Source organism: Telmatherina bonti (assembly GCF_933228915.1).
Source record: "Telmatherina bonti genome assembly, chromosome: 10".
NCBI classification, from domain to species: domain Eukaryota; kingdom Metazoa; phylum Chordata; class Actinopteri; order Atheriniformes; family Telmatherinidae; genus Telmatherina; species Telmatherina bonti.
The window spans coordinates 30,906,265-30,932,687 of NC_136628.1; the positions used below are offsets into that span (position 1 = coordinate 30,906,265).

General features: G+C 43.2%; 1 protein-coding gene across 1 annotated transcript; it reads right to left on the reverse strand.

Moving 5' to 3' along the window:
* Positions 1 to 4,583: 4,583 nt before the first annotated feature.
* Positions 4,584 to 26,235, reverse strand: prdm15 (PR domain containing 15; the record flags this gene model as incomplete). Its single annotated transcript, XM_079247461.1, has 24 exons — positions 4,584 to 5,120; positions 6,655 to 6,876; positions 7,201 to 7,281; positions 7,390 to 7,565; positions 9,725 to 9,808; positions 9,977 to 10,108; positions 10,220 to 10,339; positions 10,490 to 10,569; positions 12,278 to 12,441; positions 12,648 to 12,788; positions 13,019 to 13,150; positions 13,276 to 13,370; positions 17,590 to 17,757; positions 17,839 to 17,926; positions 18,013 to 18,107; positions 18,226 to 18,432; positions 20,634 to 20,840; positions 20,989 to 21,072; positions 21,174 to 21,282; positions 21,366 to 21,518; positions 23,701 to 23,854; positions 23,998 to 24,091; positions 25,504 to 25,543; positions 26,137 to 26,235. The coding sequence occupies 24 exons, from the start codon at positions 26,233 to 26,235 to the stop codon at positions 4,584 to 4,586; spliced, it is 3,462 nt and encodes a 1,153-aa protein (XP_079103587.1).
* Positions 26,236 to 26,423: the final 188 nt, after the last annotated feature.

Consider the following 26,423-nt stretch of genomic DNA (forward strand, 5'->3'; position numbering starts at 1 on the left):
GGAAGAGATCACACACCAACACCGAACTGCCAGGTTATGAGCTCTTCCTTGTTTTTTCTTTCTCTTGCTCAATGGGGCCCCTCCTTCTCTTCAGGTGAACAGAAGGGGCGGGGCTTTAGCTGCGACATCACAGTCTGGTGTTGAAACACAGGAAAGACATGGAAAAGTTTACTAGACACACATCACAAGCAGAGATGCCACTAAAGGCTTTTAAACAGCTGAGTTTCCTTAGATATATCTACTCAGAAAAGATGGGGGAACTGTCCCTCTAGCACATTTGATTAGTGTCATTTCATAAACACACGTTTGTCCCACTGTAGCCTGTTACAAAACCAACCCTGCCCCCGAGGTAAAGAGGGAATATTTTCTAACAAAAGCTGTGTGTGATATGGACAGTGTGTCCATGTCACACAGTGTGTTGACAGTGTGTCACATCTGACACCTGTGATCACATGACCACTGAAGTGACAGTGTTGTGTAACTAAACTTCCTCATTTATCAGCACAGTTGCTTTCATTTAGGATGATCGTAACGTAGCACAAGACAGCTTCATTAGAATAATCCAGTTTTTGTGTTCATGGAGTAGATTGTTCCCTTTTAGAAAAGTGGATCCACTGGAGCTTCCACTTAAATATTAAATGATCATTTTATAACCAGGTTTACGTCCAACCCTTCTGTTGCCACTGCTCTCTGCTTCCATTCCCTGATAACAACACTTACTAGTTATTATTGATTAGCTCCTCTATATCAGTGTTTTTCAACCACTGTGCCGTGAGAGATTATTAGGTGTGCCCTAAAAAATTACCCAATTTCACTTAATTGGTCTAAAAAGCAGCTCTGTGTTCATCCAAACAGGTCCCAGTGAAAGACAATAAAATTCCTTCTTGTGTTTATCTGATTTCTATTAGTGTCTTTGACGAGATGGACTTTATATTAAGATATGGACTTTAGAAAAGAAAAAAAAAACATTTCGGTTTGTGGTGTGCCTTGTGATTTTTAAGTGAAAAAAAGTTTGCCTTGGCTCAAAAAAGGTTGAAAAACACTGCTGTATATAAATATTCCTTGGTTTCTTTTGTTCATCACCAGGTTCTTGCCATGTTGCCCATTTTGTTATTGTTTCTCATGAGACAGTGGTATTCACTCCGGTTCTAAAATCCATGATGAATCAAAGTAAATGGATCTAACAGTCAATCAGGTTCTGCACAATGACTGATCAATTTGAGTCAGCTGTGTTGGAGCAAAGATACACGGAAAACCTGCTGGATTGCAGCGATCGGAGCGAATTGCATCCTTAGATTTTATTTCTCTGTTGTGCTTCAGTTCCACTTCCTCTCTTGCATAACAAGCATGTTTGGTAGTATAAAATCTTTGGGGCCCAACACTGAGCCCTGTGGAACCACAAGATAGACCGGCAACCATGATGATTTCTGGTGTGCAAATTTTTAGCATATTGTGTGTATTTATATACTTAGTTCACATAATTATGTGTTGGTAACGTTGAAAGGTTTACACCAGTGTTATCACAAGAACACTTAAGTGTCAGATTATTGTAGAGTCTGCATGGACGACTGATACACATGACCTATGCATCTTGAAGCGTTCTACTTGCGTTGCATGTGGGTGCTGCTGTTTGGAGTTGAGACAAAGTCCTACAGAGAGGCAGCAAACCTTAGTGACAATTAAAAAAGAAATCTACCGAATGATCCCTTTCTGATATGATGGCAGATGGATGGAAGTCAGAGAAGTTACTGTGTTGCAGGTGTTTATCCACACAATCTAGATTCAGGCAAAGGAAATAGCTGCAGGATGCATGTTTCTTGTTGTTTTAGATTCATGAGCAAGACTGATTTAATTGCAGAATGCAACATTTTTCATTTATTTTGCTGAAGTGTGTATATATCATCAAAGCAAAGTGAACTAATAACAGTTATTTGCTGCATCACATTAACTTCTTTTGATGTTTTTCTTTTACAGACATGATGTCAACAGACTCACATCCTGGTCACCGGCCTGAATGAGCTAACTGGAAGGACTGGGTGTATAAACTTAAGAAGTAATGTGCCATTGGTGAGGCTGCTGAGGCAATAACCTGTGCTGATGAGTGAGGAGACACTTAAATTCAGATGACTGGCACTTGTTATTGTTGCAGTGATCAGTGTCTCATCCCTCCTCTCGAGACAGGAGCTCTGCAAGGCACTGACAAGAACAATTAAAAGTCAAAGTGTAAAAGGATCCTGGGAGTTGTTACTCCGCCCGCCATGTATCATGCAAATGTCTGGTTTCTTTCAACATCTTTTAATCTCTGTGTTTTGTTTTGTTTTTTTACAGACAAGCTTTTATTGAAATGCTAAATAGGCTCTTTATTTTACTTCACCCGTCTGGCTAATCTAATAACAAATCAGGTCTTTCTACTTTTCCTCACCTTGTGATCAAACATCTTTTGTTTCAAACATTGATGAGCTTGATTAGTGATACATAAGAGCTTATGATCTATTAAAGAAATGCTAATTTAATTTGAAAAAAACAAAGTAACAAGTCTGGTGCTCATGCCGTTTCTGCAGAACTTTCTCTTGCTTGGTGACATCTTCACTTTTCCTTCTAACATAAACATGTTGAAACACGCTGAACTTCACACATTTACCAACGGCAGCGCTGAGATCTGCACACTGGCTGCCTGTCCGTCTGCGGCTCATTCAAGACTGAATGGTTTAGAGCTAAAATACATCAGTGATCTCCGTAACCCAGTATGAACCTGGATATAATGACCCTGCAGGTCATCTGGGTCCAGTCTTATATCAGTTCCCAGTTAGACATGGAGAAGCTGCATTCAGCTTCTAGACTCCACATGTCTGGAACCAACTTCCAGAAAGTCTCAGCTCAGCTGAAACACTCAGGTTTTCAATGTATTCCTGTTACAAATATCTGACCTAACTTAAATCGATCCAACAATCGATGAAGTTCTGCAGAACAAATCATTAATTTGAATCAGGTGTGTTTTTGCAGGGATGTGTTGAAAATCTGCAGGTCTGGTGGGACCAAGTTGAATGGCCCTGGTTTATTTAATCCAGGTTATAAACCCACATGTTCTCAGCTGCATCTGAATAGCTTTTATTTAAAAGTCCAAATATGCACAGTTTCCTTTTAAGCTTTAATTTTTATTTTTACTTGATCCTGTTTTTTCTTTATCCTTCGTCTTTTGCTTTTTACTTTCTCTATAAATTTTCTCTATCTCTGTAAAACACTAAATAATCCTGTTGTTTAACTGTGCTTTACAAATAAACATGCCTTGCCTCCAAACCAAATACCATCCTAATTCAGAAGCCGGGTCACCCAAAGGACAAAACGCGCAAACACAAGTTAATCAGCATGTAAATGCAGAGCAGTGAAGACCTTTCCATAGGAGAGACCAAACAACAGCTTCATTAATGCATGGCACACCAGTGGCGGATCTATAGGCGAAGATTTAGCAATCCTTTTTTAGAGGACAGTGCCATACAAATTTTAGAGAAAAGAAAATGGTCTACAAGGATCCTCAATCCTGGTCCTTGTGGGCCGGTCCTGCAGATTTTCCAGCTGTACTTGCTGGAACACACCTCTACTCATGTCTGCTAAATCAATCAGGTGTTTTACAGCAGGGATGCTTGGAAAACCTGTTGGACACCAGCCATCAAGGACCAGGATTGAGGATCCATGGTACACAGAGATGTCAAGGAAATCACCACCTTCCTCGCACCTGCAATGCAGCCTCCTTCCCCAAAGGTTTCACTACCGTTCACACATCGAGCTTTAAAAGGCTTTGGCCAAGCAGGTAAGCAGTTGACATGTGACAATGAGTGACATCATGTGACTTTAAAAACCCTTAATGTGTGAATTTCCTTTAAGGCTTTATAGGCAATCGACTTGTTCGAACACCTGCTGAAGAGGAAAAACATCTTTTATCACCAAATCCAGTTGACTATCCAAGCGTTTATGATGACCGAGAATCTACATGTACATACAGGAAAACTTCGTCTCTTCTCATCTTATACTTCAAAAACTGGCAGACGTGGAGAATTTTAGATTTGTGACAATCTCTCCTTTTTAATTTTTAAATAAACAACCCATTTTTCCCCCCAAAACACAGACAAATAGAGAAAAAACAGAGGCATTTTGTTGGAAAATAACAGTAAAAAAAAAAAAAAAAAAAAAAAAGGATGTTCCTTATTTCAGATAAACAATAAATACAGCTTAAATGATTTAAAGTAACATTTCATCAGTGCACAAAGTTCACCTTCAGGTTGGCACATTTCTGTCTTTACAGATTACAGATTTAACTTTAAAAAAAACACACATGCTGTAAAGGCTGGTAAGGCATTGGATTATTTGATGTGTTGCTTTGGTTTGGACTGTCGGTGGTATGTCAGAAATTTAAATAAAAGTTTTAGCAGCCATTTTTTCTTGTTCAGTATAAAAGAAAGGAAAGAAGAATTGGCTTCCGTGGGACAGGAGAGGCATCTGGGTGATGATGATCGTAACTTTGTACAGTCTGATAAAAATCTACTCTACTATGTTACAACGTCTGAGTGCGAGGTGACCTGCACCCCTCAGTAGCTGAACATCTGCTGTGCTGAGCTGCTCTGCTGCTGTGGTGTGGGTGGCTGGCTCTGGCTGCTCCGCCCTGGCTCCGGACCCTGGCTCTGAGCCTCCTGACCCTCCCCCTGAGCGCCTTCCACCACTGCGGTGACCTGGTTGCTGTCAGCAGCTGGTAGGGGCCTCCACGCCAGAGTCGGGGTCTCCAGCTGGTGGCTCATGGGGTTGACTAGAGTGGTGAGGTTGATGAAATGGGCGACAGACTGGGGTGCTGTGCCACTGGTAGGACCCACTGTTTCAGGGACGAGTTCTGGGGGTCGGTTGTGGAGCAGAGCAGAGCCACTGACCGTGTCGAAAGTGACGGTGAGGATGGAGTTGTCTAGAGTGAGGGGCCGCTCGCTGGTCGTCAAGTGGCCCACAGCTACAGGTTGCAGGCTTGTGAACTGGGTGGGGGCGTGGCTGTTGATTGGCGTCATGGTGATGTTGGTCAGCCCCACCGAGCTGTTCGGGGAGGGGGCTGTGGGATTGCTGGGGTCCGTCAGAACCACCACCTGAAACCGCAGCAGCAGACAAATCAATTACATTTGACTCCACACAGTTCGTTGGCATCTAGGAGCTGCAGCATTTGGTTCCAACATGACAGGATGATTTACAACACAATCATTCAGGTCGGATGACTGAACGTCAGCGCTTCACCAGCGTTCACCTGCAGCAGCGCTTGTCGCAGGTGAATGTGACACGTTATGTAACGTCTCCACTGTCTGTACAACAGGTTTCATCCTGTGCATCGAGGCACCTCCAGCTGCACCTCATCAGCCTGATGGCCGCTACACCACGGCGTGTCTGGTTGTAGCGCACATGGTTCTGTTCTGAGCTCTGGGTTGGGAAAAGAAGTGAGCTCTTCAGTCGCTTCCCTTTGGAAGGTGCCGGCTCGACTCCAGAGTCTTAATGCGCCATGTTCACCAACAGGGACAGATAAGCCACTGCCTTTACACATTTTATATCCAACTATCACTTCATGTTTTGTACATCTGCAGGTCGGGGAAACACCCTGATCAGCCTAATGATGGGCGACCACGTCATTTAAATGCAATTATTCATTTGGACCTTTATGGCAGCTTCTGTACGACTTATTAACTGTGTGAAATGACTTTTTTAACACATAGAACTGCTTTGTTTCAGAAAGCATTTTAGTGGTAAACGTTTTACGTGGTGGAGGAACAATATCAAAATGCATTTTCTTTTTTCTTTTTTTTTTGGCAGATGCTGTTAATGTACAACATTCTGCATATTTGTCTTAAATTTCACACTATTTCTTTAGTTTTGTTTTCTGCCTTTGGTGTCACTGTTTCCCGTTTCTCCAGCCAGGGTCAGAGTTGGCTTGGAGGTAGGGACATTTTACCGCCAAGTGGTGTTTTTTTCAATCCCAAAAGTTGACTATAATTGCCGTATGCCGGGTTTTGTGTGTGCGACAGCTTCATAAATGAGGCCCCAGATCCCAATCCAACAAAGCAGCTTTGGGATGTGGACCGGGAGATGCTCATCGTGGATCTGCAGAAACTGTGTGATGCTTCATGTCAATAAGGATAAAAATCTCTGAGGAATGTTTACAATACCTTGATGAATGTAAACAAAGAACTAAAGAACTTCAGTCATACATTCATCACCCTAACCGCTTAGTCCAATGAAGGTTTGCGGGGAAGCTGGAGCCTATCCCAGCAGTCAGAACGGCAGGATACACCCTGGATAGCTCGCTAGTCCGTCGCAGGATAAGAACTAAGGAACTTCTGAAAGCAAAAAGGAGTCCAACCTGCTACTAGGTGTGCCTAAAGAGTGACTCTATAATGCCATCTTATATTTGTCTTCTTTTGTTCTACATGCCATTTGCCAGCTGCTGGGGGGTATTTGGTTCCCCAGAAAGCACAGCGTTAGCTGAAGTTCACTTAAATAAAAAAAACAAAAAAAGACAACCTACTATTAATAAATCATTTCATATATGCTTTTCTTGTTTTTTTTTTTTTGTTTTAAGGAGATGAGACATTTTACCAAACAGTGCATGATGTGTTGTGAAAGCTGTGTATGTACCTGCTGGATGCTCTGCACAGCAGAACTCGTCTCCATCTCATCACCAACAACAACAGTGTTGTATTCAGGCAAGGGTTCGTGCCTTGGTTCAGTGAAATCGGCGTAGTCTTCAGACTCTGAGAGCTCTGGCTCAGCTGGAACCCTCTGCTTCTTCTTGGACTGCCGGGAAGGCCGTGCGGGCCGGTCCTGCGACATGCCGTCTTTTTCCAGGGTCAGGGTTGGCTGTTGGCATAAAGACACTGTAAATTTGAAGTCTGGCCCATATATTTATAAAAATCTGGAGCCAGCAGAGCCTCTAATCTGCTTAAGAGAAACCCAATACGTGGGTGGCATTGTGGAGAGCACTCAGCTAAGATGACTCCTGTTTAAGGCAGCATTTAGAAACTAGACTTGACTTGATATTAAAATATTGGTTTGCAGAAAAAACAAGTCAAAACTTTGATCTGTGCTGAAAAACAACCTCCATTTTGCTGAATTGTTGCAAATAAAACCAACTTAAAATGAGCTGTAGCATGAATCCTTCAAAATGAAGAAGGTTCGTTTTACCTGCACAATACTGATAGACGAATTATTGATTGTCGAATTTTCCTGAAGATCATCAAACTCATCAATCCTCACAGACACCACCTACAGGATAAAAGGGGGAATTACGTCAGCAGGTCCTGGATGGAGGACAGAATAACAGGTCGGACCAGAGTGGTGTAATCGCTTCCCTGCAGGCCGGTCCAGACTCACCTCGGGGTGTTTGCGTCGCAGGTGTCGGTTCATGGAGGCGCGGGTGGACACTTTGGTCCCGCAGAGGTGACACGACTGCGCTTCCACCTTCTCGTGTGTCAGGTGCACGTGCTTTTGCAGCATGTATTCTGTCAGGTACTTCTTGTCACACGTCAAACACGTCCACGTCTTCCCCACTGCAGCAAAGAAGAACTGTGCTGAACATTTAGGTGAAAAATTGCTTTTTACAAAAAGATGCAAAGCATAAAACACAGCTCAGAGGCTTGTTTTAAGTCGACTTGACACACAGAAGTATGTCTTTCCTGTCCTCTCCATCCCAACTGGTGGAGGCAGATGGCTGACGTCCCTGAACTGGGTTATACTGGAGGTTTTTCCTTCTTGTTAAAAGAAGTTTCCACTGCCGCAGGCCACAGTGTGCATGCTCATGTCAAGATTCAGTTCAGGAGGTTATGTTTTATCCAACTTTTGTCTGTTTGTTTGTGATTAAGATAACTCAAAAAGTTGAGCACAGATTTTCATTAAACTTTCAGGAGTTGTTGGAAATGTGAAAAGGAAGTACTGATTTAAATGTGGTGGTGATCCGGATCACTGTTTGGATTCAGGAGCTTTTTAAAGGCCTTGGCAGAGATTTGCGCTCCTTCAGTGCTTTTCTAGTTGTTTATCAGTTGGCTTGTATGAATACTGATCTGATAACAAAGGATTGGCTCAAATGGATTTGTCTATAAAATGCCCTAAGAGGTCTTTTTTATTTTGAACTTTTAAGCTACAGTGTTTTAGTCATGGGGATCCTCTGTGTCAGGGGCTACACCAGGTTGGTCTGCGGGGTCGAGGTTGCTGGTTGGGGTTGTGCACTGCAGCCTTGTGACTGTGGGGTGGGTCCTGGCTTGCCCCGGACATTTCCTGTGACTATATCTCTTGTGTTTAATCTTGGGGCGGCTCCTGATGTGGATGGATCTGCTACATATAACCTCCTTGCAGCAGTGTCAAGCCAGATACAGAGACAGAAACCTGAAGGTAGTTTTATATTTTGTTGTACAGGGTTAGGGGAAAGGGTGGGGTTGTGTGTTTCGGCTGCGTGTGTGTGTGTGTGTGTCTAACGGTGTGCTCAGACCAAACGCGTTTTGAGCGTCAAGAGCGGCAGGTTTCACTGTAAAGTCTAAAGGGAGGCGGGGTAAGGGGGCGTCGAGCTTTCTCGCGACGCGTTTTGGACGTCAGCGAACGCGCCGAAAATTGAAGAAGTTTTTTAAGCTCGACGCGCGTTCCGCGCGGAACGTGCGTCAAGAGCCAGAGATGGACAAAGCTGAACTTTGGCCGCTCGACGCGGGGAGTCAACCAATCAGAGCGATCAGCTCGCAGCTCCTGGAGGATTCCTGTGGTGAGCCCAGACACGGGACTGAGATGCGATTACTCCGTGCAATATTTAGGATAACCATTCCTTGCTAAAAAAAAACCTGAATGTTACAGATTTGGTAACGTAGCAGGATACGTTGCCTAGCAACGCTTTGTTTGGGGGCGGCGGCGGCTCTCTGCTGAGTGCGGCTCTTGTTGCATTAACACTGACTAACTGCCCGATGACAACGTCCTCTAGCTTTATTTATTAAATATAACCATGCCATATCTCTACTGAATCCGCCATCATTAAAACTGACCGGAAGGAAAGCGCCGCCTCCCTCCTCTCTTTTCTGCCGCTCGCTCCAGACACAGCGGCAGACGCGGCAGGAGCGTTGGGAGCGTTTTGGGCAGTTTAGTGACCACTATCGAGCGTCAAAAACGCTCAAAACGCGTTTGATCTGAACACACCTAAAGTATAAAATTGAAACCCATCTATACGAAAATGCTCTATGAATAAAGTTTGACTTGATGTGATTTAAATGACATTGTTGTGGTGCAAATCAAATAAAGCCTAAAAATGTGAAGTTGGCATCTAATCTAATGGTAACTGTAGTAAATAGTGAGATCCTATAGAAGTTATATCTGTAAGTCTGTTTACTTGCTAGCAAAAGCTTTTCCAACATTTAGCAAATCAGACTGATTTGCTCCATTGTAGCTTTAATAAAAGTATTTTTTGTTAAATAACTGTTGGTTGATAAACCTTACTATTTATGTTAGGAATGTAATGCAAAGATGGGGTTATAGAGTTTATAGACAGCTTGGATTAAACCTACAATATGGAGCAACATTAGCTTGGTTTCAATTAAATATATCTTCAATTAATAAATAATTGCTCAAACTATAGAGAAGCAGTGAAAATAGGCTTGTACCATCATTATAAATGAAGTACTCTGCACCAACCTGCTGTGGTGATGACTTAATATTACTTAGTATTAATATTCACCTGTGTGTATAAGTTTGTGCGTCTCTAGCGTCGTCCTCTCACTGAAGGTTTTTCCACACAGTTCACACATGAAGTCCTTTATACCTGCAGGCACGATGAGAACAAAGAGGAAGATTTACAAACAGCTGCATAAATTAATGTCGACCTCTTCTTAAATAAAAGTGTATGACCAGAAAACAAATAAATAACCTCTAAGATTTACTAGCAGAACACTTGAAGTGCACGACCTCGCCTCTTTTGTGAATAACTCACCCGTATGTCTCTTGTAATGTTTCAACATGTTGACTTTCTGGGCAAACTTGCGATTGCATTCTTTACACTCGTACTCTTTGATGCCTTTGTGCAGCTTCATGTGGTGCCTCAGAGCGTGTTTGGTCTTCATGCCTGCAGAGGAAACCATCAGTAACAACGCTTTAAAAGCCACCTCCTTCAGCTTTCACTGAGCCAGTTAAACTGTGAGATAAAAAAAGATGGATGCTGCAAGAGGAACCAGACCTTTCCCGCACTCTGCACACAGGTAGTCCCGGTTGTCATCATGAACCCTGAGGTGCTCCTTCAGCATGTCCTTCCTTGCAAATGATTTGCCACATTTATCACAGCCGTGGCTCTTCACGCCTGGATGATTACAGGTGAGGCAGCATTGTTAAGTTTTCATCAGTCATAATAAAAGATGGGTGACATTTGGAGTTTTTCCTTCATTTTGTTGAAGTTTTGTGCTTTTTTAAAAGCAAGTTCACACCTACTTCAGTGTTTCAGTGTGCTCACCAGTGTGGATGATCTTGTGTCTTTCCAGGTTCCCGATACTGTTGAAGATTCGGCCACAGATTTCACATGGATGGATGTACCTTCAGCACAGAACAGGAGAGAACTAATGTTTCTGTTCAGATGAGACCATTTACATTTTTGTTTGTCATATATTGTCTGTTCAACTGTTTTTTATTCAGGATATTAATGTTGATTTATTTTATTAACCTGTACAGCACTTTGGATACCTTGTGGTTTATGAAAGTGCTTTATAAATCAAGTTTTGATTGATTTTGATTGAAGTAGCATTTAACCTTCTTGATGATTTTTCTGTCTGTCTGAAATGCAATATCCAACATAATGACATACGTGCACATTAATGAGCAGTGATCTCTTTTTAGGCATGCGTTTTATTTATCTATTCATTTTTTAAATGGGAACTATTGTCAAATATCTGGATTTTGTACTTTTTAGTGGTAATTATATGTTACTTACACACTGCCTGCAGTTTGTACTATTATTTTAAATATATTTACTAAAAGCGTGGTATTGTTTTTGTTTCATTTGTCGGCTTTTGCCTTTTTTAGATTAGTGCTCCTTTTTGCTTCTTGGACCACATTTAATCTTATTGTTATTAATGTGTTCTTACTTTAAAGATTCTACTCATGAAATAAAAATAATAAAAACAAAAAGAAAGTGAACAGTTTTACAAATGCTGTAAGAAGACAATATGCAGATTACTATCTCAGCATCCCAATGACTCATCTTGATGGTCAGAATGGGGAGAATTGAGGGACAGGCACCAAACTCACCAGAAATACCATAAGGATGCAAAAAGAAGTAAACACCAACATCGTACACAACATGAAGAGGAAGTACTTCTGCTTGAAGCAGTGAGATGAGCGGAAGCTGTTTGTTTTGTTTGATTATCAGCGCTTGGTGGAGTCTTTTAGCAGTTTCTCCCTGTGACTTTGGCATACTACATGTTGGAAGTGGTGCTTCCTACGACGTGCAACCTGTGCTGCACGTACCTCATGACACAGAGCTTAAAGGGGTGCTATTCTGTTATTTAAAGTTTTCTAAGCTTTCTACAGTGTTGAATCCTCATCAGACATTTGAACGGCACTGTTTTTTATCACCTAAACACATGTTTGAGTTTGAGTTCCAGCACTCGCGCCGTTCGGTTTCCATGGCGTCGAAAAACGCGACGTTTTAGAGAGTTTTTTCTACTTGGAAATCCTTGTGACGTCCCGGGGGATAAGGTTCGGTGATTGGTTACCTTCTACTGGTTAACAAGGGCATGTACAAATACATCAGGCGGGTGGAAAACGTGGGATAAAGTTATTTCCAACGATGGCTGGTGAGTTTACCAAAGAGACACATCCTGCTGCATTCGTTGCTGTGGGTTGCTGTTTTCCACTTCGTTTTCAGGGTCTGATTCAGGTTCCAACATGTAGGGCTGTATGCTATGTGTTGACATTGTATTTTGTTTTTTTTATTGAGTTCATATTAGCCTAATCCTTCTGTTTATGAGACGTTACAATGACGGCGAAAGCAGTTATGGTGCGCGCTCCCGATGTAGTGCAGTGGCGGGAGGCGGGGCTTAATGCGGAAGAGTCTCATTCCACTCGTTTTGCCCGCAGGCTGATCTGACAGCCTACGGAGAGGGTCGGTCTGAAGTAAATAAAGTGATTTGTGACAATAACTCCATCAATCCCAGCCCTTCTGGTCTCAGAAATAAAAATAAATTAGCCTGGAATGAACATAATAGTTCCACTTTAAAGGCAGCCACACCGCATGCTGTCTTACTTCTGCACGGCGGGGTCGGGCAGCTGCTCTCTGTGGATGACCAGGTGAGCGTTGTAAGTGGCCTTCAGCGCAAAGCGTCGGTTGCAGATGCCGCAGCCGTAGCCTTTCTCCTTGTGTTGCTCCATGATGTGCTTCAGATACTCTTTGCCCTTTGCAAATGACAACTTGAAAAAAAGGGAAATCTTTTTAAAGGGCTGTTCTAGAGTAAATGTATAATATTTATCACATCAAAAAGTGGTTCATATCTGCCTTGAACGCATTTCCTGCCTATTTTTCTCAGTTCTTTTTTTCCAGACAAGTGAACAACAAAGTATCTTATCAACTAGGATTAAATGTGTGCATTCTCCCTGGCTGTCAGCACAACGCTTACTTGACACTTCTTGCAGTTGAATTTGTGGTGCTCGGGATCGTCCTCCTCTTCGTCTTCATCCGTTTCATCGCTTTCTTCTGCTGAGATGCCGATTTTCTTAATGAAGCCCTCTCTCTCCTGCTCATCCATTAAGGCGATGTCCTGGAACCAAAAGAGCCAAATGAGGCTGATAAAACTGATGACGGAGGTCTCCGGAGGATGCCAAACATTTTTTTTTTTTTTACTTGACGCTGTGGTGGCATTGATGATAGAGTTACATGTGTCTGTGTGCTGCAGTTTCCCTGCCTTTAAGTCCTGGACTTTGTTGTCCTCACAATGACTGAACAGCAAATATCTCAACAGACAAACATGGAGAAACGTTGCAGCTTCACCTTGAAATGGACGTGAATGTGATCTCTAAGAACGTCCACACGGAAGAACTTCCGGCCGCAGATCTCGCAGGTGTACTTCTTGTCACCGTGAGTCAACAGATGCTTGTTCATGTTACTCCTGCAGGAGAACACCTGCACACACACACACACACACACACACACGTCCACATCGCAGATAAAGTGCTTGCAGACGCCCACTTGGATTTACGAGGAGGTTTCTGACCTGCTGCCACCAGCATCAGGGATCAAGAGCTTACCTTGCCACAGATGGGACAGGGTGATGGCTCCTTCCTGTATTTAGTCCCTTCCTCTCCGTTGGCCTCCAGCTCCTCTTTCTTCAAGTGTTTTGGTCCTGAACAAAAAGAGTTGACGTGTAATTAAATGTCTACCCATCACCTATTTGATAATCGGATTTCTGCATTCATGCCCTTATCAAGATTATAAATAACTAAAGAGTCCAAAACTCATCAGCTCTTCTGTGTTTTATTGATGCCTCAAAAGCTTTCGCTCCTGTCAATCACAGAGTCATGAAAATAAATGATAAGATTTCTGTTAATCAGATCATACAGATAAAACAGTGTAGTTATGTTTTTAATTTTTATTCCTATTTCTCTTTTACTTAAATATCGATGATCTTTCCAGTCAGGTGAGGCAGCTCAAACTGGGTGCATTGTTGGTAATTTGCTGGTAAGTCATGTAATGTCTGCGTGTGATATTGTGATGTTCAGTCCGAGTAGTGCTGCCATCTATTTGTACTGCATATGGAGAAGAACAAGACATTAAATATATTGTTAGGAAGTGTCATGATTTGTAGAAACAAGGAAGACAAATGTATAAAATCCATTTTAGGTTGTGAGGACTGATCTCCACATCCCATTCAGCTCTGCAGAGGCCTGGTAACGGGATGTTTATCTGATTTAAGTGCGTAGGAGGAGAAGGGTTGCATCTAAAAGTTGCAGGACAATAGATCTGAAGGACTGGACTTGGACACTCCTGGTATTAGGGCTGCGGCGATACGCCTTTGTCCCGATTCGATTCTGATTTTTTTGGGTCCCAATTCAATCTAAATTACGATTCTCACAATTGTTTGATATTGCTGATTTTTGCAGAATAAAAACAAACAAAAAAAAGAACAAAACTGTTTTTCTTCAAAAATTTTTCTTAATTTCAATTAGTTAAAAACAACACAGTGGCCAGACCATCATTCTGCTGCTGCTGACACGGGACAAACTTAACATTTAATAATGTAGCCATGCATCACAAAGACCCTGACTACTGTTACTGGTGATGATCAGTGGGACCTTTTCTTTGTGTGTCAACATAAACAACCCCCCACCAGGTGCCTTGGACAAATATGGAGAAGACAGTGCCCACTAATTTCCCTTAAAGCAGTGTTTTCTCGTGTTTCTGCAGGACCCCCTCCCCTGCATGTTTTAGAGGCAACCCTAATTTAAAACACCAGATTCAGATTAATGAACTTCCTCATCAAGTTCTTTGCAGCCTGTTTACGAGCCATTTATTTCATTCAGACCGGAACTGAGAAACATTAGCTTAAAGTGTCACTTTGTTCACTGAGATGAGATATATTTCTTACTGATGTGTGGATGAAGTCACAACGTCTATCTACTGTGAAAAAGAAACATTTGCAATCAGAAGAATTTACTTGTTGTAGCTTGTTGAGTGTGTTTTGTAAATTAAAAAAAAAAATTGTTTAGAAACTATTAAAATGCTGTGATGTGAATTTAATAGATTTCTTATTTTATGACATGATGTGAGTGTGGAATTAACACTCTGCTGGGAGTCTCTCTTTGAGACGTGGCTTGAAACAGTCAGCCTGGCCCAGCGCTGGCCTGCTCACCAGCACTAGTTACCATGGTTACTCAGCTGGGATCCAGCTCTCACTCTGATTAAACAAATTTAGAACTGGCTAAGGAACACAACATTTTAACCAGAACATCTTCGCTGCTGTGAAAGGGGTCAAACTCCAGCAGTACTGTTTATATGCCTGATAATTGTGAGTAATGTTAGACTTTGAGTTACTGAATTGAATGGGCCACTTTCCAATGTGCTCCTTCCCTCCTTAAGTGTCCATTTTTGACTTATTTATCTGTGAATTAATCTTAGCTGAGCTGGGCAATCTTGAATTGTGCATAATGTACTTGTTTTCCACCTGCTTTGAAACATGCTGAGAAAATGCACAAACTGCACTGAGTTAGCATGCTCTCTCTCTGCTTGTGCTGATGTGGAGTCATCAGATGTAGTCTGCCTACATCAAGAATAATTTCAGCTATAAGCTGCAATTAATTCAAATCATGCAAAAAAGATGCATGAATATATTAAATGTTTTGTCTCTGTCACACCTCTATCAGTTGGGATCTGCTTCTCACAACGGTGGGTCTTTTGAAATCATTCAGTGCTTTATTTGCTCGTCGTTTTATCTTTGCAGTTGCTGTGGCGCCGACATGTTTGTCTGCGTTTGCTCTGACGGAGACTAATAACTGAAATGCACATAAAATGTGCTGCAATATGTTTTATTCCCTGGTACAGATTGTCCCTGAGTTACCATCTAAAGTAGTTGAGTTTCTTTGTGTTCCAGCTTCCTACCTGCAGTCCAATGTTTGGTTCATCAATGACTCTAAATCAGCTTGTGGTGTAAACCTAAATGGTCATCTGTGTCTGTTGCAGCAGACTGATAACCCGTCTACTCAATACCCACTTCTTTTGCATCATATACATAGGTGCTAAGGTCCCTAATGACCCTTATAATATGAGTGGGCAGATTACAGGTTTTACATCTTGTTTATATACCAAACTGGATTGACATAAAAAATCCCTAGTTGACTGTTTCCTTTGTGTTGTTCGTTTGGCCACTTACACATAATTGTTGTAGCCATTTTAAGGTTTGTATGGTTCTGTGTTGCAGCAGAAATGAAAATCTCATGACTAGTGATTGATGACACATGGAGATTGTTGAATTTTGATTGACCAAAACCACTAGATGTGAAGATCAGAAACCGCTGGACCTCGGAGCAACAGTGTTTTGTCCCACACTGCATTTTAGTTTGTTTTCATCAAAAAGTCTAGATTTCAGTCTTTTTTTTTTTTTTTTTCGTCTAAATTTAGCTTTTTATTTTTACAATGCAGCAAATGAAAATTGGTGTCCAGAATGTGAATGTGTGTGTTGAGTGGAATGATTCCCTGGTGTCCAAAGCTAGTGGGTCAGCCTAGGGCTGGGCGATGAGACCTTTTAGTAATATCCCAATATTTTTATGGCATGTCACGATATACGATATATATCTCAATATTTACCTTAACCTTAAATTAATGCTTTGGTGCATACAATCACATCAGCAAGATGATTTTGTTACTACATTAAAACATAATTGTTCATACTGCATTAAGATATGCTGATTTTAAACATTCATGCCAAAAGGATGAAATTGTAACGAAGCAAACTGATCAAAACCGTATTTATTGAACAGTTAAAGCCGTGGCAGAAACATGTCATTTTAAAACAAAATAAAGTGACTTTGCATGATGTAATAAATGCAACGTATGAAAATACGTGCTCTAGGGGGGACTTTTCAAATGATGAACTATTATAAGGCTTTGCTTTATGGATACGTCTTTGAGTTGTCGTGTATTTTTTTTTAATCGCAGAGTTTAGCATAGAAATCAGACTTATATTACAGGCAGAATGTCCTCGTATCGTCTCCAATAAACGGCTTCAGACAGCTTTTAATTCAGGGTTTGATTCCCACTCCTTTCTGTACTTTCTAGAGACATGACGAGCTAGATAAATATTTAGCACACACACACAGTGGATGAGGTGAGTAAGTGACAGAGGCTGTGAATGTAATCAAATAGAATTAATTATTTTTGCGTGACGTGATAAACTTTGCAATTAACATCCCACTCTGTAATCCAGAGCGGGATCAGTGGCGGATTTGGCTGTTCATTGTGACTGTAGGTGCAGTCGTGCAGGTGTCCTCTCTGCTCCTCTGACTGGCTGCAGCTGCAGCCGGAGCGACTGAGTGCTTTAGGACGGGGAGAGACTCTCGTTCTGACAATAACTTTAAAATCAGTCGCCAAAACACCAGGAAAGTCTCCAATAACTCCAGTAAAAGTCGCTAGATTTGTTGCTAGTCGCTTTTCACAAAGAAAGTTGCCAGATTTAGCGAGAGAGTCGCCAAGTTGGCAACAGTGGCTACACGCTGCCTCTTATGACGTAGCACGTAGCTCACGTTATGTACGTAACTAGATGCGCTTGCTTTAACTCTCTCGAGGAGAGGAGGAGTGAGAAAACCCCGCCCACAGCTAAAAACAACAGGATACTCGAATATGACGAATATAGGCATTTTCTATATCGCACAGGGGACTAGCCACAATATCTCGAGTATATTCGATATATCGCCCAGCCCTAGGTCCAACACCCTATGAAGTTCAACAAAACGATTGATTAATCTATCAGGTGTGTTGGAGCAGGGACACATGGAGAACCTGCAGGATTACAGCCCTCGAGGACTGGATCTAAACAAAGCCTCCTGCCCTCATAGGTCTCCCTCACTCACCCACACTGTGCCTCCTGTGGTGCTCCTGCATCACGTCTTTGCGGTAGAACATTTTATTGCAGATTTCACAGGAGTACAGCTTCTCGCCGTGCTTCTTCTTATGCTTGGAGAGGTTGCTGTTGGTGGAGAAGAATCGCGAGCAGATGTCGCACTGGAACGTCTTGTCGTCTGGAGACGGAAGGAATAAAGACAAAAGGGATCAGATGTGGCGAAAATGTGGAAAAAAACAAACAGAAAAGAGGAGCGCACCTGTCCGGCAATTGTGGAACTTTAAGGCATTTTCCAGGCGAAAGGATTTCTCGCAGGTGTTGCATTTATATTTGTACTCTTGGTCAGGCTGTTGGGAGCACATGAGAATCACAGAAACATTAACAAGCTGAAAGTAAAAGAAACTTTGAAGCAACAGTGTTGAGTGCGACTTACCACATTCTTGCTGTGTTTGTAAGAGATGTGCTGCTTTAGGCTTTCCTTGCGACTGAATAACTTGTCACATTCATCACACTTGAACAGCTTATCCCCTGGAAGGATACATGAGGGGTTCTTAAATATCACACATACTCGTCTTTAACTTTTTAAAGCTCTATTTGATCTGACGGAGACCGCTTGGAAAGCCGAAAGTCCCTTTTCTTCACATACCGTGCGATCGGATGTGTCTGTTGAGGTTGCTGCTGTTCTGGAAGACCTTGTTGCAGAGGGAACAGCGGTAAACCCTCTTGTGCTCGCGCGGTTTGTGCCTCTTCGGGATGGTTGAGCTCTCCGGGATGCTCATCAGACTGCTGCTTTCTGTTGGTACTGCTGCTGCTGAGGTCACCGGCTGCGAGGTCTCCGCCAGGGACTTCACATCTGTATGCATCAAGAATCCAGTCAAACAGAAATCTACGTAAATTCAGCAACAAGAAACAAAATTCGGAGCCCATGCTGATCTTTAAAAAAAAAACAAAAAAAAACTCTTCCTGCCTCTTTGTTATTGCTGCGAATACTGCCATCTGCTACGTTACTGGTGTCCATTTCGAGTGTCTCTGGCATTGCAGCGCTGTGCTGTAAACTCCTCCCTTTGGTTTCATTCAGTCACTGTTGCCAACTTGGAGACTTTCTCGCTAAATATGGCGGCTTTTTTTGTTAAAGCAACATGGAGTTATTACAGACTTTTCTGGTGTTTTGGCGACTGACTTGAAGGCACATATTGTTCTGCAGTTACTGTCAGGAAGGAGCAGCGGGAGCCTCTCCCGTCCTAAAGCACTCCCAGGCGGACAGTCTCAGTCGGCTCCGGCTGCAGGTCAATGTAGAATAACTGCAGTAGGTTGTGGAAGTTCACCTAAACATAGTTTATACCATTGTCAGTGACAATTGGCTGCATTATTTTCGTATAAACGCACACGTAATTCAGTTAGTCAAATCACTGTAATATCCCTCCGTTACGGGGCGTTACCATAGCAACGCGTTGATCAGCTGGTTCAGATCAGCTGTCTTAACAGGTGAATGAAAAAGACGCGCTGCAGCCTGACAGCGGTTGTTTGGCATAAAACGTACATTGAGTCCAACATAAAATAGTTCCTATATAAATGGTAAAAGCGGATTAAACGACTCGGAAACGTGCATTAAATGGTTATAATGCACGACACTGAGTCAAGAACACCACAACGTGCAGCGGTGTTTAAAAATACTGGATAATCGTGTTAAACAATCGAGATCTCAGTTTCGTCAAAAAAAATCGTAATTATAACTTTTGTCATAATTGAGCCGCCCTATTTCATTCCCGCAGGTTGCTGCGCTGGTAGCAAATCATTTATAAAATGACAACTGGTAAAAACCTGCTGTATCTTAATGAAAATTTCCAGCTGCAACTGGATGTTATGTTCCAGGGCAGTGGAGTCCCAGAACATAACATAAGTGGTGTCGGAGATTTCCCACATTTGAAACCGACAGAAACATACATCATATTCTGGAGCAATGCCGCATTCAGTGGGTCACACAGGTGACGTCACTGCAGGAATGCGACATCATCCGGCCATTTAACCATAGGAAAACTATGACATCTGTGTGGCACTACCCCCCAGCTAACATGGCAGATATTATGGTACGTTCCCCTCCTGTAACTGTATCTCAGTAACAAAACTATTACGTGTGCATCCCCAACAATTCTGGCACCGACAGGTGATTTGCCTGGCAGACAAATGTGGGAATAGAACAGTCTGCGACTGCTTCAGGTAGGTGGGTGTCGGCCTGAGCGTCTGTGACAAGGTAGCTTTGTCCCAAACCATTATGAATAATAGTGTCTGAACGGTGTACCTGCTTCTTATTTAGTCTTGTTTTGTTGAAAGTAACAGATATCTAGTGTGAGTGCGGCCATGTCTTCAGTAACAACAGGGCTCTCCTGATATCCTGATGTCAAGCTCTGCACATTAGCTTGATTTGAGTTGGTGTGTTGGAGCAGGGAGACACTGAAAACCTGCAGGACATTGGCCTTCAAGGACCAGGATCAAGGATCCCCTAAAAAAAATATAACTAAATAAATACATCTTTAACATTTTAACATCATAAATAAGTAGATTTTTTTGTGACTGATTTTGGATTTATGGTTTAAATGATGGTGCGTTTTGGGGCTGATTCTTGTGTGCACGTCTACAGGTTAACAGATTAAAATGACAATAAAACAGGATACAGTTTTATAAATTGTATTATTGGTTATTTATCACAATTTTCAGTTTTTGTGTAAAGTACATAAACAGAGTTTTTTAGGTTAAATTTGACATTTTTTTCTTTGCCATCATCATGTCAACACACACACACACACACACACACACACACACACACACACACACACACACACACACACACAAGACCTTCAGATTATATAAAGTAAAAGTCTATGAATCTTAACACCATTAAACATGGTGAAAATAGCATGTTTAGGATACACTCACCTTCAAGGAGACGCCTGCTAGATGCAACAACACATATCCAAGAACCAAAATAATCTATGTGTACCTCTTCTACGTGTTGGTGTGTGTTGTGTTTCTCTGTTGGGATTTTTGTTTTCTCACCTTTATTTTTGCTTATGGCAAGTGTAGCTCCGAGCCTGCGCCCCCTGGCTCTCCTCCCTCGACTCTGACTCCTCTTAAGGCCGGGCTGAGCTGCAGGGAGGCGCCTCTCCTCAACATCAGGTCCAACCAGGACCCCTGGAGGCAGAAGCTGGTCGATGGGAAGCTCAGCTACAGTCTTCACCTCACTGAGGTGACTCAGCATGTTGCCTGTGATCAACAGAGATATGATAGATGATCAGAGCACGAGAAAAAAAAAAGAAAAGAAAACAGAAATTACATTTACTTAGCGCATTAATGAGTTGATAATATCCAGGCTACACAAACTGGATGTAATGGAGGAATTGTACTGTGTTACCTGTACTGTCGTCTTCAGCCACTGGGGGTATGAAAGGTCTACTAATCTCTGAAGTCTCAATTTTTGTACATAAAGATGCTGCATCTGAATAAAAGACAAAAAAAACAAACAAAAAGAGCAGAATTACAACTGCTGTCATGGCGCTCCCCCACTGCATCTGTGCAGTTATGTCTCAGTAAATCCACCTGGTGGATGCAGTGTTTGTTGGAGAGGAGGCTTCAGAACAGGTTTTTCCATCTTCTTGGCATAGAAAGCTCCATACCAGACTCTCAGCTCGGTTCCCGGCAGCAAATCCTTGGAAACACACAAAAGCAGAAGAATGTTATGCTAAAAATAAACGAGGCTAGCCCTGACATGTTTAAGGTGGATGAAGGAACCTGTGAGGTGTTGAAGTAAACATCATCATCCTGCTGATACGCCGTCAGATTCTGGTGTTTGTGGTCGGTGGCAGGCCGGACCAGCATCATCCAGTTGCAATCCTCCTCACTGCTGCAGTCAAAACACACCACGATGCCGTCTTTCTGGAAGATCTGCCCGTCAGATATAGATGGATCAACGCAGGAGAAAGGTGGAAGTTATTGATGACATCGCCATCCATCTATCCATTCTCCGCCACTTATCCGCGGTCGGGTCGCGGGGGCAGCAGTCTAAGCAGGGAAGCCCAGACTTCCCTCTCCCCAGCCACATTTGCCAACTCTGCGGGGGGGATCCCAAGGTGTTCCCAGGCCAGCCGAGAGATATAATCCCTCCAGCATGTCCTGGGTCTCCCCCGGGGTCTCCTCCCAGAGGGACGTGCCTGGAACACCTCACCAGGGAGGCGTCCAGGAGGCATCCTGACCAGATGCCCGAGCCACCTCAACTGGTTCCTCTCGATGCGGAGGAGCAGCGGCTCTACTCTGAACCCCTCCCGGATGACCGAGCTCCTCACCCTATCTCTAAGGGAGAGCCCAGCCACCCTGCGGAGGAAACTTATTTCAGCCCCCTGTATACGAGATCTCGTTCTTTCGGTCACGACCCACAGCTCATGACCATAGGTGAGGGTAGAAATGTAGATTGACTGGTAAATCGAGAGCTTCGCCTTCTGGCTCAGCTCCTTCTTCACCACGACAGACTGGCGCAGAGTCTGCATTACTGCAGACGCTGCACCGATCCGTCTGTCGATCTCACGCTCCATCCTTCCCTCACTCATGAACAAGACCACAAGATATTGAAACTCCTCCACTTGAGGCAGGACCTCACTCCCAACCCGGAGAGGGCAATCCACCCTATTGTGGCTGAGGACCATGGTCTCAGATTTTGAGGTGCTGATTCTCATCCCAGCCACTTCACACTCGGCAGCGAATCACTCAAGTGAGAGCTGGAGATCACGACCAGATGAAGCCAACAGGACCACGTCATCTACAAAAAGCAGGGACCCAATCCTGAGGCCACCAAGCCGAATCCCCTCAACACCTCGGCTGCACCTAGAAATTCTGTCCATATAAGCTATGAACAGAATCGGTGATAAAGGGCAGCCTTGGCAGAGTCCAACCCTCACCGGAAACGAATTCGACTTAATACCGGCAATGCGGACCAAGCTCTGACACCTGTCGTACAGGGACCGGACAGCTCGTACAAGGGGGTCCGGTACCCCATACTCCCGGAGTACCCCCCACAGGAACCCCCGGGGGACACGGTCGAACGCCTTCTCCAGGTCCACAAAGCACATGTAGACTGGTTGGGCAAACTCCCATGCCCCTTCCAGGACCCAAAAGAGGGTATAGAGCTGGCCAACTCTTCCGCGACCAGGACGGAAACCACACTGCTCCTCTTCAACCAGAGACTTGACTATCCGGCGGACCCTCCTCTCCAGGACCCCTGAATAGACCTTCCCAGGGAGGCTGAGTGTGATTCCCCTGTAATTGGAACACACCCTCCGGTCCCCCTTCTTAAAAAGGGGGACCACCACCCAAGTCTGCCAATCCAGCGGCACTGCCCCCGATGTCCACACGAGGCTGCAGAGGCATGTCAGCCAGGACAGCCCCACAGCATCCAGAGCCTTAAGGAACACCGGGCGGATCTCATCCACCCCTGGGGCCTTGCCGCCAAGTAGCTTTTTGACCACCTCAGCAACTTCAACCCCAGAGATAGGAGAGTCCACCCCTGAGTCCCCCAGCTCTGCTTCCTCATCGGAAAAGGGGTTGGTAGGATTGACGAGGTCTTCGAAGTATTCCCTCTACCGACCCCCAACATCCCGAGTTGAGGTCAGCAGCTCCCCATCTCCACTGTACACAGTGTTGATGGAGCACTGCTTCCCCTTCCTGAGCCGCCGGATGATGGACCAGAATTGCCACAAAGCTGTTCGGAAGTCTTTCTCCATCGCCTCACCGAACTCCTCCCATGCCCGAGTTTTTGCCTTGGCGACAGCCGAAGCCGCAAGCCGTTTAGCCTGTCGGTACCCATCAGCTGCCTCCGGAGTCCTACAGGCCAATAAGGCCCAATAGGACTCCTTCTTCAGCTTGACGGCATCCCGCACTGCTGGTGTCCAACAAGTTCTGGGATTGTCCCCATGACATGCACAAACAACCTCACGGCCACAGCTCCAGCTGGCCGCCTCAACAATAGAGGCAAGGAACACAGCCCACTCGGACTCAATGTCCCCCGCCTCTGATGACATAGTTTCAGATTAAAAACAAAGCACCGCATGCACCGTGTTCTGTCATCAATCTACACCTTCAGAGGGAACGCTCCTTCCTTCTCCAGCATGGAGACCCTTTTAGCCTCAAAGGGTCCAAACCGGGTCCTCTTGACAAGCCGACGCAGGACAAACACCCCCTCTTCCCCATTGGCCGCCTCTCTGATTTCCAGGCTGTTCGGTAGAGATGACCTGATGCAGGTCGAAGCAACATACAGTAGCGCATGTTAAAAAAAAAAGAAAGAAAAAAAAAAAAAGAATTTTTATCCATATTGTTTTGTACGGGTTGGATTTTCTGTAAACTAGTGGATGAATGACAAACATCTGACACTCACCGAGCTCGGCTGAGGACAAAGGAGTCCTGGACGGTCACCAGAGGCCCCAGTTCAGGGCACTCAGAGTCATGGTACTGACCACAGTCCTCACACCCTGTGAAACGCAACACATATGTTTAATCTTTTTTTGCTCACACTGAGTAAACTCAACACCAAAGGTAAGGAATTTTGCACTAGGTTTATTATCTTTAATAATACCAATTGGTACCACCTGATTAGTCCCCTTTACAAGGAAATGTAACTTGTAAGGATCATGTTTCTGTGGAGTGGACAACAGAGCTAAATGTGTGAATAGTTCCCACCAATAACCCAGCAAAATACCCTGCAATTTTCTTGTACTGTTGACTTGTTTTGAATTGCTTGGTGGATTGGATGATTTCATTCTCCCACAGCAATAAAAGAAAAAAGAAGCACAAAGAGAGAATGCACACAAATATCAATGCTTTTTTTTTTTTCCATTTTTCACTGTAAAGGACATCAGTAGCATGTGGAAAAGTTACACAGTCACTACAAACGGATTGCTAATTCTGGTTCTCGAGGGCTGGTGTCCTGCAGGTATAAGATGTTTCCCTGCAGCAACACGCCAGATTCAAATCAATGGGTCATTAAGAGACTTGTACATATTACAAGTTGTTGGAGAGCCATTTTATTTGAATCAGGTGTGCTGTAGGAGGGAAATATTCAATACCAGCATGACATCGCCCCCTCAAGAACTGAAGTAGATGATCCCTGGTCTAGCAGCACCTCCTCAAAGTGGTCATATTTTGCTGCAGGATGACATCCCCTTCCTCAACCAGAACTTGTTCATAGCCAACTAGCAAGGTTGTGTTGGTCACTCTGCAACATTTAGTGTGTCCAAGAAGATCCTACAAAAGTTCAGTTCAGTCCACCCTGTCCTGGAGAATAGAGTTAAGGCTTCACTTCTGTAGATATCTGATCACCAATGGCTGCAGAATGTTAATACAGTAGATCTATCAATGAGGAAGCAATCAGGTGCCAGGCATACAAGCTTATTTATACCGCATAATTGAACAACAGGGCAATTTAAAGTGCTTTACAGAGACAATAAAACATTAGAAAATAAGAAGCATAATTTAAAATCAATACAAGAAAACAAAGAAAAGGCAATAACTTTAGAGAAAAACTATCAAGATGACAGCACAGATCTAGCTGTGCTTAAGGGTTAGGTGCATTTACCTGTTGCTCATTCCACAAATACATAATCCTTACTAGTAATATTTTGTTGTAAAGTTGACTAATCATGCTTTCTGTTAACTTATGATACACATTTGGTATTATTGAAATCAAGAAACAGTAAACCAAACACAAATGTCCTTACTTTCTATGTTTAGTATAGAATTACAAAAAAGAAAAAAAGTACAATTAATAACCCTGAACATACCAATGAGTGTTGTACAAATAAACACAATATATCTTTAAATCTTTGTCATCAGTCCTGTCTCACACACTGACTTACAGCACAGGAATGTCTGGATTCATACTTACAGATGAACTCATCTGGCATCTCTTCAGCCATTATTAAAACCTAGAAAAGCAAAAGAGTATTTAGTGTCAGCCGTATATGAGGAAACATGACGGCAGATTCATGTCAAGCTGATTTTTCACGTTATTTTCTAATAAAGGAACAACTTGTAAGAATGTATTAGAATGTAACTGAACTTGGGAGCCTCCTTACAGAATTAATGTGATGTTCTACAGATGTACGTGAATGCATCAGCTTTGCTTTCTGGACAACACACAAGTGTGTTGTGACAGTAATAGTTGCTTCTGCTTTCTGTAGTGCGACTGAAACAGCTGGAGCGTACATATTCACGACTGAAGACCGGGTAAGAAATGGGATCCAGGATTTGAGTCGTTCCCAAACTGTAGCCGGGTTTTAACTCCGATCTGAGCGGCTCCTCTTTACGATATAATGTAACAAAGAACAGTCGGCATGGCGGATGGACCGGAGAAGCAAACCCCTAAACCGGAGTCGATGCTTTTTAACGCCAGCTAGGGAGCAGTGGAGGCGGCCCGGGAAAAGCCGGAGTGTGGCGATAAAACAGTATGCACATTTACTACGAAACTGCGTCAGCATTTAATGAAAAACTCAACGACATTTATGAAGATTCGCGTTACCTTTTCTGCAAAACACCCTTCATTTATCGAGTCCTGACTCCGGGTTCCAATCCGCTCCAGAAACGGCGCAGGACCGGAAGCGCGCCGCGCCAAGTGCATTATGGGAATTGCAGTCCTTGTAGAATAGCCATCAAGCAAAGGAACGAAATTATTCTGTCATAGACGAACGAATCCTAAAATATTTGTGGAAATAAGTACTGAATCACCACAAACTCCATTTTATATTTTAAAAAAACCTTATTGTACTTATAAATAGCTTATATTATTATTCTGATCACATGGGTTTA